This window comes from Cydia strobilella, chromosome 5 (genome assembly GCF_947568885.1).
Source record: "Cydia strobilella chromosome 5, ilCydStro3.1, whole genome shotgun sequence".
In the NCBI taxonomy this organism is placed as follows: domain Eukaryota; kingdom Metazoa; phylum Arthropoda; class Insecta; order Lepidoptera; family Tortricidae; genus Cydia; species Cydia strobilella.
The window spans coordinates 15,698,296-15,719,533 of NC_086045.1; the positions used below are offsets into that span (position 1 = coordinate 15,698,296).

The following is a 21,238-nucleotide window of genomic DNA, read 5'->3' on the forward strand; positions in this document are numbered from 1 at the left end:
ACCATAGTTATTTATTTTGGTAAAAAATATTTTTTTCTCTCGAACATATTTAATAGCAAAAATGGATCAAGTATATGTGGATCGTTTATAGCAAAAAATTAGAAAATAATATATTATAATAAAACGTTCCAATTTATTTAGAACAGTCTTCGCAGCTTAAAAAAACAGTATGGATTAATCTAAAAGGTTTCAAATTACATGGAACATTTTTGCAGGAATAAAAAATGTATAAAGATTTTGCAAAAACGTTCCAACCCACATGGATCATTTAAGAAACAAATTAATGTGCGTTTTATGAATTTAGTATAATGTTCCAAGACAAGTGGAACATTATAACGATATGTTATTCTATTAAGAGTTTTTAACAATATGTTTCAGTATGCATGTAATGTTTTTACTTTATTTTGAGTACACGTCCTTGGCAAAATGGTGGGTTGGAACATTTGGGTCAAACTTTATTGATGAAACTAACCTAAAAATACTTGCATCTTTGTGTGCACATGATGTAATATGTCAAAAATAGTACCCTGGTAATGGTAACTCATTTTCGAGTGACTTGTGGGTTGGAACGTTTTCGCGTAACTACGTCCAATTAAGGGTTGAATAAAGAGGAAAGAAAATTTGATTATTTTTGCGCTACGACGCACGGTTTAGGAGATACAGCCCTATAAAGTTTATTTTATTGTTTTTTTCTTTTTTACATTGTGTTTTTTGTATATTACTTTGGGGTTTCATAAAGGGGAACGAAAATTTTAGTCATACTTGTTATGAACAAAATGCTGCACTTCATGATAAAAGCAAGCCGCTCTGCACAGTGATAGTAGGAACCAAACTGAGCGATTTGACCCGCAGCAGCGGCAGTTTCACCCTTTAGGAACAGAGATGGCGCCACTTCTTTAAAAAATATTTGAAAAAATTCTACAAGCTAAACCAATGAACCGATTTAAATGTTTAATATCTCAAATGAAAGCGCATTAGATACATTACTTTTAAAAAAATACTCAGAAAATATATACTCAATACTTTTGATAAAAACGGGAATTTTAAGTTTGTTTTTTTACTCGAGTGATAGTTTTTACTTGATTTCTCAAAAAAATTGTATGGAATATGAATAGTTTATTACATGTATATATTACTGAATAAATAACAAGTATTATAAAAAAAACCCGACACCGATATCTCTCATACTTCTCGAAATATGAAAGTTTGAATGTGTGTAAATTTCTTCAAGATATATTCCAAATAATTCTACAAGCTAAACTATTCGACCGATTTTAATGTTTAATATCTCAAATAAAAGCTCATTATATGTACTACTTATAAAAAAATATTCAAAAAACATATACTGAATACTTTTGGCAAAAAACGGCATCTTAAGTTTTTTTTCTTACTCGATTGATAGTTTTTACTTGATTTCATAAAAAAAATATTATGGAACATGAATAGTTTAATAAATATATATATAGTACTGAGTATATAAAAGTAATACAAAAAAACTCGACACCGATACCTTTCATTCTTCGCGAAATATTTAAGTTCAATATGCACGTTCTTACAAATAAATTCTTTAAAAGAAATCTTCAACCGCAGTAAGTGCACTAATTTTAATATGAAATGTGTCATATGAAAAGAAATCACCCAATTTATTTTAATAAATAAAAAAATTTAATAAATAAAAACTGAATAAAGCTTTTTCCTGGTGCTGAATTACAAAAAAATATAACAAATCTAAAATTAGGAATTATTTTTATTTAAAGTGACTACATTTGTAAACAAAAAACTTAAATGTCCTCTTCGGGTTCACCGGTAGATGTAGAACTGAAAAAAAAAGTCGTTTTGAGAAGTACTCGTACCATTTCAATACTACAAAATCACCGATCATACATGAACTGGTTGCTGTAGATTACTGTTGGATAATTTTTGTGCCTGTAGATTTACTGTTGAATTATTTTTGTGCCTAGTTGATAACCATTAAACCTATAATTTTGTGCCAGACCTATAATCAGTGGTCAGCATGCAAAATAACTCTGGATTGAAAATTACATTAACTTAGTTTTGATTTGTACAGCCACCTTTGCATGATTTACACTGGGCTGTGCATGGTAAGCTGACGCGACGACACTCACAACGCATAGTTTCGCAGCCAGATTTGCAGCCACAATGGTCCAAGAGGCTTAATAGCGACCAAATCGCTGTAACTGCCGACCATTCCGGAGTCCAACTCTCTTTTTCCTCAGTCCATCCCCAAGAAGATGGTAATGGTATGGAAACTTCTGGTTTCATAGCGTTTCCCCATATATGGCCCGCTTGGTAAGCCGCTCGAAGTGCATGTTTATAGAGAGCAGCTGATGTAGGTGGCAGGCTTGTCACAAGCTTGTTTTTTGAAGCAAACAAATATTTGTGAACTTCATTTACGTTTATGTGTTCCGTTTGGCTAAACAATAACACAAATATAGGGTAACTTTATACTAAAATTAAAATATGTAGTTACACACCTGACAACTGACAAAATCAAAAACTTAAAAGTTGACATACTCCTATTTTCCCGTCTTTTTATAGTGGCCAGAGAAAGGCAGCTTGATCTGAACGATTTCTTTCAGTACGAAAACCAAATTTGTCCACCTTCGTTGTCAGTCAATGGAGGGCGTCGTTCAGGGAACAAATCTGATTTGGCCGAGAAATTAGAACCTGCCAACCCTGCCACCTACATCAGCTGCTCTCGATAAACATGCACTTCGAGCAGCTTACCAAGAGGGCCATATATGGGGAAACGCTCTGAAACTAGAAGTTTCCATACCATGTACATCTTTTCGGGGATGGACTGAGGAAAAAGAGAGTTGAACTCCGGAATGGTCGGCAATTAAAGCGATTTGGTCTCAATTAAGCCTCTTGGACCATTGTGGCTGCAAATCTGGCTGCGAAACTATGCATTGTGGGTGTCGTCGCGTCAGCTGGCCATGCACAGCCCAGTGTAAATCATGCAAATGTGGCTGTATAAATCAAAAGTAAGTTAATGTAATTTTCAATCCAGGGTTATTTTGCATGCTGACCACTAATTATAGGTCTGGCACAAAATTATAGGTTTAATGGTTATCAACTAGGCACAAAAATAATTCAACAGTAATCTACAGCAACCAGTTTATGTATGATCAGTGATTTTGTAGTATTGGAATGGTACGAGTACTTCAAAACGACTTTTCTTTTTCAGTTTTACATCTACCGGTGAACCATATAATTTGACATCACCTAATAATAATTAGTTGGCCGTTTATTTTTGTATTTAATACACTGACAATTATCTGATTCAATTCGGCTTATATGTATAAAACTACTAAATTGACCTACTTTTATATTATACACATAGATTTAAGATTAGATCCTAAGTATGCATGTAATATTGCTATGCCCCCACGGGGTCCATGTGGAACTACCAAGAATTTGTAATACCTATAAAACCATGGTTGCAATAAATAAATATGAAATATGAACCCGAAGAGGACATTTAAGTTTTTTGTTTACAAATGTAGTCACTTTAAATAAAAATAATTCCTAATTTTAGATTTGTTATATATTTTTTGTAATTCACCACCAGGAAAAAACTTTATTCAGTTTTTATTTAAAAAAAAATATTTATTAAAATAAATTGGGTGATCTCTTTTCATATGACACATTTCATATTAAAATCAGTGCACTTACTGCGGTTGAAGATTTCTTTTAAAGGATTTATTTGTAAGAACGTGCATAATTGAACTTAAATATTTCGTGAAGAATGAAAGGTATCGGTGTCGGGTTTTTTTGTAATACTTTTATATACTCAGTACTATATATATATTTATTAAACTATTCATGTTCCATAATAATTTTTTTAAGAAATCAAGTAAAAACTATCAATCGAGTAAGAAAAAAAACTTAAGATGCCGTTTTTTGCCAAAAGGGTTCAGTATATGTTTTATGAGTATTTTTTTATAAGTAATGTATATAATGAGCTTTCATTTGAGATATTAAACATTGAAATCGGTCAAATAGTTAAGCTTGTAGAATTTTTTGAAATATATTTTGTAGAAATTTACACTCACATTCAAACTTTTATATTTCGTGAAGTATGAGAGGTATCGGTGTCGGGTTTTTTTATAATACTTGTTATTTATTCAGTAATATATACATGCATTAAGCTATTCATGTTTCATACATTTTTTTTGAGAAACCAAGTAAAAACTATCAATCAAGTAAAAAAAAAAACTTAAGATGCCGTTTTTTGTCGAAAGTAATCAGTATATATTTTTTGAGTATTTTTTTAAAAGTAATGTATATAATGAGCTTTCATTTGAGATATTAAACATTTAAATTGGTTCATTGGTTTAGCTTGTAGAATTTTTTGAAATATTTTTTAAAAAAAGTGGCGCCATCTCTGTTCCTAAGGGGTGAAACTTGCGCTGCTGCGGGTCAAATCACTCAGTTTGGTCCCTACTAGCACTGTGCAAAGCGGCTTGCTTTTATCATGAAGTGCAGCATCCGGGCAAAAAATGGCCATAACAAGTATGACTATTTAATTATTTTTGCGCTACGACGCATGGTTTAGGAGATCAAGCCCTATAAAAAAAAACTCTTTTTTTTTTGCGTTTTTTTTTTGTATAAATTAATGGTTACATAAAGGGGACCGAAAAGTTGATTATTTTTGCGCTACGACGCACGGTTTAGGAGATACAGCCCTATATAGATTTTTTTCTTTTTCTTTTTTACGTTTCTAAATCTTAATTAAGGGCTTCTTAAGGGGAACGAAAATTTGATTATTTTTCGCTACCATGCACGGTTTAGGAGATACATCCCTAAAGTTTTTTTTGTTGTTTTTTTTTCTTTTTTTTGTCATTGCGTTTTTTGTTATTACTTTGGGGTTTCATAAAAGGGAACGAAAATTTTATTATTTTTGCGCTACGACGCACGGTTTAGGAGATACAGCCCTAAAATGATTTTTTTCTCTTTCTTTTTTGCGTTTTTAAATCTTAATTAGGGGCTTCTTAAAGGGGAACGGATATTGATTATTTTTGCGCTACGATGCACGGTTTAGGAGATACAGCCCTATAAAGTTTTTTTGTTATTATTTTTTTCTTTCTTTTTCTTGTGTTTTTGTATATTATTTAGGGGCTTCATAAAGGGGAACGAAAATTTTATTATTTTTGCGCTACAACGCATGGTTTAGGAGATACAGCCCTATAAAGATTTTTTTTTAAATTTTGCGTTTTTTTTAAATATAAATTATGGGTTGCATAAAGGGGAACGAAAATTTTATTGTTTTTGCGGTACCACGCACGGTTTAGGAGATACAGCTCTATAAAGTTTTTTTTCCTGGTTTTTTTTTGTTTTTATTTAAAGTATTAATTACGGGTTTCTGAAAGGGGTTTTTTAAATTATTTTTGCGCTACGACGCATGGTTTAAGAGATACAGCCCTATAAAGATTTTTTTATTGTTTTTTTTCTTTTTTTCTTTTTTACATTGTGTTTTTTGTATATTACTTTCGGGTTTCATAAAGGGGAACGAAAATTTTATTATTTTTGCGGTACCACGCACGGTTTAGGAGATACAGCTCTATAAAGTTTTTTTTCCTGGTTTTTTTTTGTTTTTTTTTTTTAAAGTATTAATTACGGGTTTCTTAAAGGGGTTTTTTAAATTATTTTTGTGCTACGACGCATGGTTTAAGAGATACAGCCCTATAATGTTTTTTTTTTCAATTTTGCGTTTTTTTTTTTTTAATATAAATTATGGGTTGCATAAAGGGGAAAGAAAATTTTATTATTTTTGCGCTACGACGCATGGTTTAGGAGATACAGCCCTATAAAGATTTTTTTTTTAAATTTTGCGTTTTTTTTTTAAATATAAATTATGGGTTGCATAAAGGGGAACGAAAATTTTATTGTTTTTGCGGTACCACGCACGGTTTAGGAGATACAGCTCTATAAAGTTTTTTTTCCTGGTTTTTTTGTTTTTTTTTTAAGTATTAATTACGGGTTTCTTAAAGGGGTTTTTTAAAATTATTTTTGCGCTACGACGCATGGTTTAAGAGATACAGCCCTATAATGATTTTTTTTTTAAATTTTGCGTTTTTTTTTTAAATATAAATTATGGGTTGCATAAAGGGGAACGAAAATTTTATTATTTTTGCGCCACCACGTACGGTTTAGGAGATATTATATTCGTTCAAAATTTCGCGCCGACCTCGAAATTCGAATAAATATGATGAACAAACCGACCAAAACAAACAATGCGCTGTCGCCATTCCGTGCGCTAGCGACTGGTCGCTGCATGCATCACTCCCGCCCGCTCCACTGACCCCCATCCCCACCGCATCATCTATCCATCACGCCGCGTGAGTGAAGTGAAAGAACGAACGCTGGATCACTCACTTCATTGCAGTGCTTGGCTTGACTAGTTTTTTTATGTGATAGTCAGCAAACGAGCAGACGAGCCGGCTGATGGGAAGCAGTCATCGTCGCCCATGGACATAAGCAACAACACAGGAGCCATTAAGCATTGCCGACCCTTGAGAACCCTAAATACCCGCTTCTTGAAGAATCCCATGTCGAAGCGCAAAGGAAATACCTCAGGAGGCAACTCATTCCACATTTTGCACGTTCTGGGAAGAAACGAGCGAGATGCCCGCTTATTCTTGGTGTGCCATGTGTCTAAGAAGTGAGGATGAGTTTTGCTCCTTTGGCGGGAGGTGCGTGCGGTGATAGAAACGAGACGATGACACCAGATCAAAAAGTTCTTCGGAACATTCCCCATTGTACAGTAAGTTCGGGATCGCCGACAATACGAACTGCCCGCCGTTGGATGGAGTCAAGGGGAAGGAGCTGGTATTGTGGAGCGCCAGACCAGTGATGAGATGAGAACAGTACTCCATATGAGGTCGAACCTGCACTTTATATAACAAAAGTCGGTGACCCGGTGTGAAGTACTGTTTGGCTCTGTTTTTTGGAGGCCAGTTTGGCTTTTTGTTCCAGATGACTACGAAACTGGACTTCGTTCGTAATGTCGACACCAAGTATCGCGATACTTTTAGCGGTGGTAAGGGGAATGCCCTGAAACTTTGGCGCCGTGACAAATGGGGTTTTTTTTGGCGGAAAACGCGCAGACTTGTGTCTTACTAGGGTTGAACTGGACGAGGTTACGTCTACCCCATTCGGAGACCTTTTGAAGGGACGTCTCGATCTCAGACACAAGTCGCATCCTGCACTCCGACACCTGCTCAGGGGGGGGGGGGGGGGCGTTTGCACGACCTGTATAACAGCTATCACCAGTGCTGTCATCCGCATAGCAATGAATATTGTTAGTAAATAACATATCATTGATATGCAGAACGAACAGGGTAGGCGATATTGTATTGGGAACAAAAAAAAATGTTTCCTTAGCTTGCAGGGTTGGCGCGGTCACTTTTAAGCATTCCAGCTACAAGTACACCCAGTGAAAGGGTGTTTTCTGTAGCTGGGATGGTTTTGACTGCTAAGCGATCGCGCTTAAATCCGGCAAAGGTGAACAAAATATTTTTTATTCACGATAATTACAACCACTGTAGCTGTACTGTAAACAATTTTTAGTCAGTGATTGATGGAGATAAGAAATAAATGTTTATTCCTAGCATAGTTATGTTTTTTTTAATTATTCCTCCTAAAAAATGTCCTCACGCCGGCGACGCCGCGCCGCGCCGGGTTCAAAACCCAGCGCGCCGCCGCCGGGTTTTTTGGCTGCGGCGTGGATCTCTAATATATAGCTATAATAGCTCTATAAAGTTTTTTTTCCTGGTTTTTTTTTTAAGTTTTAATTAAGGGTTTCTTAAAGGGGAACGAAAATTTGATTATTTTTGTGCTACGATGCACGGTTTAGGAGCTGCAGCCCTATAAAGATTTTTTTTGTTGTTTTTTTTTTCATTGTGTTTATTGTATATTATTTTGGGGTTCAGTAAAGGGAAACGAAAATTTTGTTCTTTTTGCGCTACCACGCACGGTTTAGGAGATATACTCTATAAAGATTTTTTCCTGTTTTTTTTGTTTTTTTTAAAGTATTAATTAAGGGATCCTTAAAGGGGAACGAAAAATTGATTATTTTTGCGCTACGATGCACGATTTAGGAGATACAGCTCTATAAAGTTTTTTTCCTGGTTTTTTTTTGTTTTTTTTTTAAGTATTAATTACGGGTTTCTTAAAGGGGTTTTTTAAATTATTTTTGCGCTACGACGCATAGTTTAAGAGATACAGCCCTATAATGTTTTTTTTTTAATTTTGCGTTTTTTTTTAAATATAAATTATGGGTTGCATAAAGGGGAAAGAAAATTTTATTATTTTTGCGCTACGACGCATGGTTTAGGAGATACAGCCCTATAAAGATTTTTTTTTTTAATTTTGCGTTTTTTTTTAAATATAAATTATGGGTTGCATAAAGGGGAACGAAAATTTGATTATTTTTGTGCTACGATGCACGGTTTAGGAGATGCAGCCCTATAAAGATTTTTTTTGTTGTTTTTTTTTTCATTGTGTTTTTTGTATATTATTTTGGGGTTCAGTAAAGGGAAACGAAAATTTTGTTCTTTTTGCGCTACCACGCACGGTTTAGGAGATATACTCTATAAAGATTTTTTCCTGTTTTTTTTGTTTTTTTTAAAGTATTAATTAAGGGATCCTTAAAGGGGAACGAAAAATTGATTATTTTTGCGCTACGATGCACGATTTAGGATATGCAGCCCTATAAAGATTTTTTTTTTGTTTTTTTTTTTATTGGGTTTTTTTGTGTATTACTTTGGGGTTCCGTAAAGGGGAACGAAAATTTTATTATTTTTGCGCTACGACGCACGGTTTAGGAGATACAGCCCTAAAATGATTTTTTTTCCACTTTCTTTTTTGCGTTTTTCAATCTTAATTAGGGGTTTCTTAAAGGGATTTTTTTTAATTATTTTTGCGCTACGATGCACGGTGTAGGAGATACAGCCCTATAAAGTTTTTTTGTTATTTTTTTCTTTTTTTTCATTGTGTTTTTAGTATATTACTTTGGGGCTTCATAAAGGGGAACGAAATTTTTATTATTTTTGCGCCACCACGCACGGTTTAGGAGATATTATATCTATATATATAGCTATAATAGCTCTATAAAGTTTTTTTCCTGGTTTTTTTAAAAGTTTTAATTAAGGATTTCTTAAGGGGAACGAAAATTTGATTATTTTTGTGCTACGATGCACGGTTTAGGAGATGCAGCCCTATAAAGATTTTTTCCTCTTTTTTTTTCTTTTTTGCGTTTTTAAATCTTAATTAGGGGCTTCTTAAAGGGGAGCGAAAATTTGATTATTTTTGCGTTACGATGCACGATATAGGAGATACAGCTAATACAGCCCTATAAAGATTTTGTTTCTTTTTTTTTCATTGTATTTTTCATGTATTACTTTTGGGTTACATAAAGGGGAACGAAAATTTTATTATTTTTGCGCTACGACGCATGGTTTAGGAGATACAGTCCTATATATTTTTTTACAATGCATGTGCTCGAAAAGTGCGTTTCCTACGGAGCTATATCGTGCGGAAAGTACTGCTTTTCCGCACTAGTGCTTTTTGTTTTCAGTTTTTTTTTACAGTACATATGGTGCTACTTTCTCGCACTAGTGCGGAAAAGAGCACTTACCGTGCATATGTCGAAAGTTTAAAGGGCCATATGTACTGTAAAACGTACGATACACGTGCGAATAGGTAATTCGCAACTCGTGTCGATTTAAAACACTCCTTTTAATAATTAAACTTATTTGCCATGACATGTTTTTTTATTTACTCGCACAATGCATAGTAAAACATTGTATGATACACGTGCGTAAAGATGATTTCCGCACTTGTTGCATAAATAGCAATTTTTTTTATCAAAGAATGAAAGAAAGTCACGGTATTAATAACCAAATTTTACTTTAGTGGTACCTTTTCCCTATCACTGTCACAAATGTATGTGGCGTTCACGTAAACGCGATATTTTTAAGATTTCCCTGCGCAATGTTGCCAGCTCGCTCGCAAATCAAACATGTACTTACAGTTCTTTTGCATAATGGTGACATTGTACAATATCTATGAGTTTTAAATAGGTAAAAGATAATTCGACGCATTCTTGCTTGTTGCTTGTTGTTGTGTTGTTTGCGTAACTTCTTTGAATAAGTTGCGTTAATTTGGCGCACAGGCGAAGTAAACATGCGTTGCGTACGGCAAGGTCACGCCGCGGCCCCACCCTGCACGGCCTCCGTTGCCCATTCAGACCGCCCGCTAGCTTCGTTTGAACGCAAATAATATTTTTGTAATATTTGTTTATGCAGTGGATGCAAGTGACACAAATTCATACATCTTATTTATCCCGCATTTCAAATTAATAAGATGTAAACTCTAATATCTTTAATATTCTTTTGTAACGGTGACAGCCTGTTACAACAAAATCATCAAATATCTTATAAAGCTATGCCTTAATAAGACACAAAATCATTTAATGGACCTATTTAAACGATTAAATTCGACCTAAGTAATTTTTTTTAACTCTAATTTTTTTTTGTGTCATTTAGAATATTATGACATAGTATCAGATTGCAGTGGACGTAATTGACACAAACTATGTTTTCACACTAAAAACACTATCCTAAATGCAACACAGTTACATGTTTTCTCTCGAATATTTTTTTCTCCAAGATAATTCAAAATAAAAAATAATTACCACAAAATAACAAATTACTAGAAAAGCAAATTATATATATGACACAAAACAAAATGTAAGATTTACATCTTAACAAAGTATTCATAAGCGAAAACAGAATTGACTTTAATATTTTTATACCCTAGGGGTCAAAATATAGCCAGCGGTACAGGTCTATCAGGTGACTGCAGGTGATTGCAGTCAAATGCTTCCCTTTTTGTATTGTAGGTATCAACGTAAAGAATATGCCAGTAATAGAATGCGATATAAAAAACGAAGCCATGTTGTACGAAGTGTGTCGTCGAGCAAAAGTAGTAGTGAACTCAACTGGCCCATACACTACCCTAAGCGAGCTGGTGATCAAGACCTGCATACAAACTAAAACGCATTACGTTGATATTTCTGCCGAGTTACACGTAAAGTAACAATGATTTTTAATTATACATAGATAGGTTATACGCGCTCGTTAAAATGGTCTAAAAAGATAATATTATATTCAATCTTTTGTGAAATTTTGAGTGTCGAGTCGACGGTTGTAAAATGAAAAAAAAAGTTATGTTAGCCATTATTTAGTTAGTGTATTTTGTAGTCTATTGTTAATAAAATAGAGTCGTTAATTTATTGAACTAGGCTCTCTGGAACAGCACAAGTAACTATGAAGTCCCCGATTGGTCCCCGTCTCCCGGAGCCCATAATGGGGGATATTACTGCAATGTTCTGCCACCAGAGTGCAGGACTAGCCTTTTTAGTAAACCATAGACACAGAATAACTAATTCATAGAGTAACTTATACATACTGTACCTTTAACAGGTTTTTGACAGTGACAAGTTTTCAGAAATAATATAATTTTTAAGAAAAAAAAACGACTTTAATGGGGGATGCCGCTGAAAGTTCACTTATTGTTGATGGTGCACTCTTAGATTCCAGATAATGAAATGAAAAAGACAGCATCTTTTGCCTAATTATGTAGAAAAGGAGGTAAAACCACCCACTTTTCTAGTAGCTTCGTACTTCGTACTTAGTGGAATCGCTTTCGAAAAGGAAATGGTGAACCGTTTTTTAATGGCTAACAGTAAAAAACATGTCAGTCTTAAGATTTCATTTATTAATTAATTTACAAAATTACGAAAGCTGTCAACAAGCTGCCTAGTGCAACCAAATTATTTGGCAAGACAATGAGAGTAACAGACATCTTGTCGTTGTGCTAGCAAAGTAGATACGAAACATTCCTGAATGTCGGGCCATCGGTGCATTCCTTCTACCTTCCAAAAACCTGCTCATTGCAGTATTTGCGAGCACAACGACGCATTTCAATCATCATGACTCTTTACACGAATACAAATTCTTACAAATAGTCTATCTATTAAGCATGAACCAAAACATAAATTACCTATAGTGTACAAAAAATCACTCTTTGGAATTATCAGACTTAAAATCAAATCACATTCATTATGTGTAGATACTGTAGCACACCCTTCAATACCAGTTCCAATGTTCGATTTGTATGATCTTTGTTGGTAAGGATGGTATCCCTCACCTGTACAATTTCTTTGTCCAATGTGCATTGCGTTTTAATCTTTCATTAAGTAAAATGTGAGATGCAAACACACATTGGACCAAGATATCAGACAGACGGAATAGCATCTTATGGCTCCTCTACACGATGACCCAACGTAGGCCAATCTAAGGGGCGCATTTATGCGTTAGAGGGAGCAAGTGATATTGCTATCTCATTCCACCGCATAGCTGCGTCCCTTAGATTGGCCTACGTTGGGCCATCGTGTAGAGGACTGAGGAGCCATTAACTAATGATGTAGTCTACCAAAATTTACCGTATACATAAACTATAAACACACAATTTAGTGCATAGTTTATTATGGTGACAAGTTGCCCATAAAATTGACTAGTTATTTGCATTAAGATTGTGTAGTTAAATCAAACTAATTTCTGGAGAACTATGACAACACGTGACTAGGTGCTATTGTACTTTTTGGTCATATTCATATAACAACCACAAAACAAAAGCTAAAATGACTATAATAAATACGTCTTACACTTATACAAAATACTTTGGTTTCATGCAGAATTAGATGGGCGTCCTCGGACCTTACAAAGTAATCTTAGAGCTAATTACATTACATGTAGATTCGTTAAGATCTTTTAATAATTAAGCGAAAGTCATACTTAATACTGTTGAAAAATTACAAATCTCATAATAAATGGTAAATTGTGGAGATCAATATTTTATTTTGAGTATTTTAATGAAAATCATATCAGTCTCATTGGGGTTTGGAATTTCACCATTTTGTATTGTTTTTTTTTAAAAATCCTAATACGGGTAATAGCACAATCGGATTAGGCCTGACCTCGAAATCTCTAGAAGAGTCCTGAAATTTGGTATGTATGTTAATTAAAGGTCTCATTTTCATGTCCACACTATTTGACATTTGGGGACCTCGAAGAACAGCCGCCATCTTGGAAAATGTGTACCATCTTGGACTTCTAGAGAGTTCGAGGTTAGTCCTAATCCGATTGTGCTAAAACTGTTAGCTTCACACATATTAAGCTAGGGGCTTATTTTCATGCGTGCATTAAATTAAAAAATGATTCTTAAAACCAACGCCTGGCTGTGATTTCTAGCTGAGACAACGCAACAAACATAAGGATAATAATTGAGCAGGGTCTCGCAACCCTGTTTACGAGAACCTACGAAGTTTTTTTTTAAATCAAAGGATTGTGAATCCCGATCCACGCGAGGCTAATCGACGTGAGCATACCTCGGCACTATATCCTCCCGGATGAGCAGGTCGCAGAGGGGCAGCCCGTGCAGTGGCAGCACGTCCTGGCCAACCTCCATGAGGCCGGTCTCGGGCGCGGGCAGGCGCCCGTTCCACACGAAGTAGTAGAACAGCTGCTGCATGGCGGCCATGAAGCGCCGCTGCTCCACCACCTCCGAGTCGAAGGTCCCCAGGATGGCCTCCAGGTCGGCGTCCACGCCCGCCAGCCCCGAGCCCGCCCTGCCCGCGCCCGCGCCTACCACCACGTACAGCGCCGCGCCCAGCCGCAGCCGCGCCAGGCTCACCAGCGGGCACAGCGTGCGCACCGCCGACACCAGCTCCACCAGCCCCGTGTACGTCCTGTTCACGTGCGCGTACACCGCGCCGGTCAGGTTCTTGTCGCCGATCACGCTGTCGTTGACGACGCTCTCCACGTGCTCGGCGGTCCAGTTCAGGTGTTTCATACGGAGGAGGTCCGAGTGGCCCGAGTGCGCGGTCGTTCCGAACACCATCGGCTTGAACGCTCGCTCCTTGCCGGTCTCTTTCGACTCCTTCTGGACGTCCCAGGCCTCGAACGCGTGGCGCGTCACGAACACGCCGTCCAGGACCAGCCACGAGTGTTTCATCTCGTTCGTCTTCGGAAGGATGCCGACGTCGGACCCGAGCCACGTGGCCGGCACGGCCGTCATCACCGCCTCCGGCTTCATGCGGCGTAAACAGGCGGCGTCGTTGCATTTGCTGTTCTGTTTGAATTCCTCATTTAGTGGGTATGAATCTTTCAGGTGTTTGCCGGGGAATATGACGGAGCCGGACGAGAGGAAAGCTCTAGAGTACAACTTCTGAGCTTTGGGCACGGTGGTGAGCGCGGCGGCGAGCGTGGCGCCGGCGCGGTGCCCGAGCAGCGTGACGGAGTCGGGGTCGCCGCCGAAGTGATGAATATTCGACTTCACCCAACGTAACGCGACTAGCAGATCGCTCAGGCCGTAATTGCCAGAGGTCTCCGGATATTTGGTTTTGGAGAGAATGTCGAGAGCCAAAAACCCGAAGGGCCCGAGTCTGAAATTGGGTCGCACGAAAACCACCTCCTTGGTGCGGGCGTACAGAGCGGACGGTTGAGCGGGACTGATGCCGCCGGCCAGAGTGTCGGCTCCTATCAGAACGACCACCGGCAGGGGAGAATCGTACCTGACGTGAGGAGTGACCACATCCAGCGTTAAGCAGTCTTCTTCGCCTATGATAGTTCGTTCGTTTTCTTTGAACTGCATGCAGAGCGGCCCAGGCTTGTGGGTTTGAAGAGTGCCGTTCCAGCACAGCGATATATTGTTAAGTGGCTGAGCATACGTGAACCTCAAGTCACCGATGGGCGGCACGGCGTAAGGAATGCTGTAGAACTTGTATACGCCTTCATCCAAGATACTGAAAATACAAAAATATCTTATTCTTACTTATGTACCTAAGTTTTAAATGGTATTTTAATCCTATCCTTTGGCTTAAAATATCAACTAAGACTTCTGCAGACATCTTTACAGGTTAACACTGTAAGAAAAAGTCTCGGACATTTACGAGTATTATTCCCTGCGTTAGTGGCCTAGTAGCGGTAAAGGTAAGTTGTGCGACTTTCAATTCGGAGATCTCGGCAGCCGCGGATTCGTACCTCAGCTTCAGGTTCGTTTCTCTGAACTTATGTATGAATTACCAATTATTTGACGTTTACCAATAGCATTTCGGTGTAGGAAAATGCCGTGAGGAAACCTGCATACATCTGCGAAGAAATTTAAAAGTGTATGCGCAGGTTCCAACCCGCTTTGGGCCAGCGCGGGCAGTTGGACGTATGTAGGCTGAATTATCCCTTCGTCTAGCAAACTACCGCAGCGGGAATGCGAAACTGAATGAATCGACATAAAGTTAAAACTCCGACAAGTTAGTATGTCAGCTGAAGGGTAATGTAATGTAATGAATGGAACTGACCCCTCTAGGGGCCCGCAGGAGGAGAGCGTGGTCATGTAGCGGCCGAGCCGCAGCGGGCGCTGCGCGGGCGGGCCGGCGCTGGCGCCCACGATGACGCCCACCACCACGGCCAGCAGCACCAGCACCACTACCGCACCCACGATCAGGTCGTCTGAACAACAATACCAATGTTACCGTTAGCTCAGACTGACCAAATATATCCTAACACACGTTCGTTACATAGGAATAAAGATCTGTTCCGTGTTCTGTTATATTTGGCCACTTTGGCGGTTGGCGGTCACTATCTATCTACTTTAAATTGACTGTACTCGAAACAATAAATAGTCAATCAGTACCCGGTATAGCCAGCATCAATAGTAGCGAATGAAACAACACACCAAAAGTATCTGCCGGCCTGGAATACTTTTTCAATTGGAGTTAAATAGGCACAGTTCACTTTCAAAAGAATGTGTTACGACTGTTACGAGTACAGTCTAATGTTCGGCATGTAGAGACATATCTCGTTTTGTTAAGCTGTTAGTCGTGTTAAGCTACTGAATTAAACTACGTATCGCTATGTAAATGAATGTGATGGTTAATTTAATGTTTTTTGGGCGCACTGCGCTCAAAGCTGTATCCAATGTCTAACATACAAATTTTGAATCAAATACTTGCCAATTATTAACTTCTTCTGTCGAATTCTTTCTTTGAAAGGCAGTTTCGTGGCCACTTTGCCATCAACAGCTTCCTAAAATGGAAAATGTTTTTTTAATAACCAGTTATTGATAGCAAAATTTAAACAAAAGTAGTTATTTGTTTCACAAGGGGGTTATTGTAACTTCTCGTGCTAATATCTCGTGCCAGCAAGTGAAAGATGCCAAAAGAATAAAGAGAGCCTTTAACAGCTGGCGTGGTGGAAAAGCATTTATAGGAATATTTACTTACTTCTGGATCTAATTTAACATTTTCCATTCCATCATTAGGTGTGTCTAGCTTGTCTTCCAATGTCTCCATGGAAGCAAGGGTTGCCTCAGGGTCTTTGTTGGACCTCTTTTGGAAGTATTTTTGGTAATCCACATTAATTTTTGGTAAGCGAATACCTTTTTTTTCTTCTACAATGGTACCATCTGAAATCCGATTTTAAATATAAGGTTTATTTAGTTGTTCCCCTGAGCGTAGTGCGCCTTTGTGGGGATAACGACATGACCATCCGAAATACTTTTATTTCACTAAAGTATTTAAATATGAAAAAGAATAGCTGATGAGATGCATATTATAAAATAATGCATTTTTACAATACTGTTAGTTTCTCAAAACTTTTTGGTTTTAGTAGATGAGTTAACTTGTATCTAGTATTAAATATTATTATTATTGTTGTACAGCTCAACAACTCAATCGGTTCAATCAATCAATATAGCTATTTATGCCAAAACGCTGAATACTTATTTATTTTTTATTTTTGAATGACAACCAAATCTGTGATAGCCTATTATAGTTTTAAAGAAACTAATAGTACTGCATGTGTAAATGTTACTTATCATTTAACAATTAACACATTCACTGACAGCGACCCGCTAGGCGGGTTGTCTGTTCGTAGGCGCTTTTCGCTACATACGGTTTTTACCGTGTTATCTGCTACGCTCGTAGTGCGTAGCTCGCGCTGGCACTGAATGTGTTTAAGGGTGGTATTACACCTAATTATCCAATTTCTTTCTCCAATGTGTATTGCGTCTCACATTTTGCGCTTAATGCGAGAGTGAGGCGCAATTACATTGGACAAAGAGGTTATGTCAGCAGGCCACGATGGTCGCGATTTTGACTGTTTCAAATCAAATTTAACGCTTATAGTGGAGTCCAGACGGGACTATTTTTCGCCAATCTGATTTAATTGCCCGATCAAATCAGGCCGTTAAATAACAAACGAAACCGCTAACGCCATCTAAAAGAGAATCGGCCAAAGGTTGGTATTGTCGGTAGCGCCATCTGTGCGAGAATCAAATTTTCTTGATTTCCGAAGCACGTTTTTTCCTTAGACTATTCATCTTATACGAAGGTCTTTGGTAGGTATGGAGAAACGATCGTCCCCTTTCCTTTTAAGGTTCAGCCATCGGAGTTTATGAGAAATGAGTAGCGCTTTTTTAGATCACATGCTTGCCAAAGAAATTATTAGTAATCTTGAGTGAGGCCTTTCTCTAGTAACTTCATCGATTCTAAACCTGATTTCTTGCTTTTCGCTCGATAGAAAAAAACTACGAACATAGGTCGCACTTAATTTTTTTTAAATTTTTGTACAAAAACTAAAAATATAAAAATTTATTCTATCTACCCGTAGCACCAAAAAAAGGAGAGGAGTTATGACGTCATCTTTTTTTGTATAAAAAATAAAATGTGTCGTTCAGAAATGTATTGTGTGTGGTATCAAATGAAAGGGCTTTTTAAGCCGATTCTAAAAGTATATCACATTATTACATTTCAGTCACTTTTTTTTAATTAGAATAATAATCGGCAGGATTGATTTTTAGTCTACTTTATTTTTATTCATTGTGGAAAATGCCCAATGTATGGTGAGTGGGGGGATCCAATAACGTTTTTACTCACCTCAGCAACAATGGAAATCCAAAAAAGACACATATATACAGTGATGGGAATTGTATTCTTTTACACCAAATGGATTGTCTTTTGTGTCCTTGATTTTGAACTACTTTGACTAATGACCTCAGTTTAAACAAGTTAAGTAGAATGTATTATTATTCAAGGTGTTCTTATCTGTCACTTACACAGTATATATCTGGTACTTTTACGGTTTACATTTACAAAATTTACATATTTCAACACACATTCATGATATATTTCTGATATAATTATTGACTGTGCTTATACTTTGACAGGCATCTACTTCATGGAATGTCTAACAAATCTTAGTTTGTCTCATTATTTAGTTCCTATGGCCAAATAAAAATTTGTGGGCAAGCTGGGACTAATTTGCGCAACAAGCGCTCTGGTGGCCTAGCAGTAAGAGCGTGCGACTTTCAATCAGGAGGTCGCGGGTTCAAACCCCGGCTCGTACCAATGAGTTTTTCGGAACTTATGTACAAAATATCATTTGATATTTACCAGTTGCTTTTTGATGAAGGAAAACATTGTGAGTAAAACCGGCCTAATCCCAATAAGGCCTAGTTTCCCCTCCAGGTTGGAAGGTCAGATGGTCGCTTCTGTAAAAACTAGTGCCTATGTCAATTCTTGGGATTAGTTGTCAAGCTGACCCCGGCTCCCATGAGCCGTAGCGAAATGCCGGGATAACGCACGGAAGAAGAGAAGCTGGGACTATCTTGTTTGTCCCTTTCCTAGAGCTTTTTTTTATGCCAAATAGCATTGACAGGGCATCGCTAGATGCCCACCACTGCGTTTATGCATGTTTACCAACCTTTATCATTCTGAGTGGGGTGGTGCAGGAACTTGGTGAAGGGGCATGTGTGCAGAAACTGGAAGTGGTTGCGTTTGGGCTTGCTCTCCTCCGTCTTTTCATTTTCTGCATCCTTCTCAATGACTTCATCATCCTGATACAAACAATTGAATGTTTAAAGATTAGGATTTGGTCCAAATTTCTCAATAAAACCGGCCAAGTGCGAGTCGGACTCGCGTTCCAAGGGTTGAGAAACGTAAGTGAAATACGTAATATAATTTACGTAGGTAAGTGAAATGTTTTTAAAAACCCGTAGGGGTCGGATCAAAACTAAGTAATTAAGTCCGACTCACGCTTGACTGCAGATTTCTAATAGGTTTTCCTGTGATCTATAAGTATAGAGGGGGGAATGGTTTTTTCTTCCTATTTTCTTAAATAACTTCTAAACTACAGTGTATATAACTCCTCCCACTCCTCCTCCTCACTCGATATAACGTCGACATGTGTTGCCTATAGTTGCTTTACTTTCATATTAATTTCCCTCTATATAACGAAAACTCTCTATAGCGTCAAAAAACGTCCGGTCCCTTGAGTATCACTATAAAGAGTTTACACTGTATTTAAAATAAAATAAAAAATTGTGATTTTCAACATGAGCTCTTTCATTTGATATGTAACACAATATAGTTTGAAAAACTATTTTAATTTTCTCATTTACCCCCCAAAAGGGGGCCTGTTTAAATGTTCGGGTCACAAACTTACATATGTGTACCAAATTTCAACATAATTGGTCCAGTAGTTTTGGAGAAAATAGGCTGTGACAGACGGACAGACAGACAGACAGACAGACGAACGAGTGATCCTATAAGGGTTCCGTTTTTTTTCCTTTTGTGGTACGGAACCCTAAAAAGTAAGTCTTTTACTCATCTTTCAGATTTGAAAAATGTAAGGTATAATAGTAAATTTAGATGTGTCAGTTAAAACTTATTTAGAATGAATCTAGACAAAAATATCATCCTATTCCTAGTCTTTAAGTCCTAGAATAAGTCTTTATGTATATTATAAAATCGTAAATACTTTAAAATCTTGTAAAACCCAGAAAAGCAATAAATAAATTATGAAATTATTATTAATCATGATGAATAAATATCAATATATTTAAACTTTATTCCTTCTAAAGAAAGAAAAAAATTAATATTGTTGATTAAATTATGCTTATTAAAAACCCTTAAGTATACAAATAAAATAAAATGTACAAACCTTTGCTTTGTCAGAGTTTCTGGTGAAAAACCCGGGCATTTTAATGGCACCAATAGGAATAAACTTGGGTTTCACCTCCCTCCCCTGCTCAATCACCTCCTGTGACAATGCCGCCTTCACCAGCCCTTCGCCCTCTGCCTTTATTTCAGCATTAATTTCATTGTTCTCGCTCTCAGTCTTCAACATCACCTCCTTTTCTTCCACCTCGATTTGTTTCTTATCGGGCGTCTTATTTTCTTCCTCACCCTCCATTTTATTTATATCCAATGTACTCATGACTGAAAATAGGTTCAATAAATACCTTTAAACACGGCTCCCGCACTTCATGATTAATACAAATAATATTCGCGAGAATACAGTGCACGATTTAAAAGTCAACAAGGCTTGCAATAGCAATTAAATTTAATTGTATATAACTCAATAAGGTAAATATTACTGAATGAAACCATACACACAGACTCCTTTAACATATCTCTTCTAGATAAAGCCCTTCGTAATCCGCAATAAAAGTAAATTTTAACCAAATACCTATCACACAAACATCGTTACGGTACAAAGCTTTGCTATTTAAACCCGCTGAACTATGAAACGGCGCTTAACGACAGATTCAAAACAAGAAACCGAAATTTCATAATTATTAATACTTACTACGTTCATATAATGGCTATGGTTGATACAATAACAGCGTACTTTTTTGTGATTTATACAAAATAATTCTGAATTAAATTGCGCTAAAGTAACGCCATGTCACTTAGGCCGGTCGATTTCGCGTTTCGCGTTGCACCACTCACTTGCGCCGTTTGCGCGGCGACCGGCGAGGGCGGCGAGTGAAAAAAAAAGGGTGCGTGTCTCAGAATAATGACTAAAGCAAAGAAGCCGGGCAAAAATAAAAGCTTGGTAAAAGATATCGTATTCACAACACGTTATTACTTTTTGTCTATGAGTGAGTGAGACAACAATCCGCAAGTTCTTTCGTTTTTTTCAGTATTGTCATAAGGATGAACTGAGGGAAATGTCAAATGGTCTTATGTGGTTCTATAATATAATCCAGCCAAATAAAATATATGTTCGTTATTTCACAGGTAGGTGTCAACTGTAACAACTTGACATAGTCGTATTATTTTAGTTGAAATATTTCGGGATGTTTCAGC

At 37.1% G+C, this 21,238-nt stretch overlaps 1 protein-coding gene across 2 annotated transcripts; it reads right to left on the reverse strand.

Annotated features, from left to right (window-relative positions):
• Positions 1-11,784: 11,784 nt before the first annotated feature.
• Positions 11,785-20,907, reverse strand: LOC134741499 (neurotactin). Of its 2 annotated transcripts, XM_063674296.1 has the most exons (7): positions 20,736-20,906; positions 20,088-20,365; positions 18,849-18,981; positions 16,370-16,551; positions 16,100-16,172; positions 15,446-15,596; positions 11,785-14,893 (listed from the first exon to the last, which is right to left on the reverse strand). In XM_063674296.1, the coding sequence occupies exons 2-7, from the start codon at positions 20,361-20,363 to the stop codon at positions 13,459-13,461; spliced, it is 2,250 nt and encodes a 749-aa protein (XP_063530366.1). In that variant the 5' UTR covers positions 20,364-20,365; positions 20,736-20,906; the 3' UTR covers positions 11,785-13,458. The 2 variants fall into 2 exon arrangements, with proteins under 2 accessions (XP_063530366.1, XP_063530367.1); XM_063674297.1 differs by lacking the exons at positions 16,100-16,172; positions 16,370-16,551 and having other exon boundaries at positions 20,736-20,907.
• Positions 20,908-21,238: the final 331 nt, after the last annotated feature.

Excerpts from the sequence above, each read along its gene's own strand:
- LOC134741499 (XM_063674296.1), bottom strand. The coding sequence starts at position 20,363 with ATGAGTACATTGGATATAAATAAAATGGAGGGTGAGGAAGAAAATAAG. Across the intron at positions 18,982-20,087 it reads GAAACTCTGACAAAGCAAAG|GATGATGAAGTCATTGAGAA; the intron begins GTTTGTACATTT and ends TGTTTGTATCAG. Across the intron at positions 14,894-15,445 it reads TCCTGCGGGCCCCTAGAGGG|TATCTTGGATGAAGGCGTAT; the intron begins GTCAGTTCCATT and ends TTGTATTTTCAG.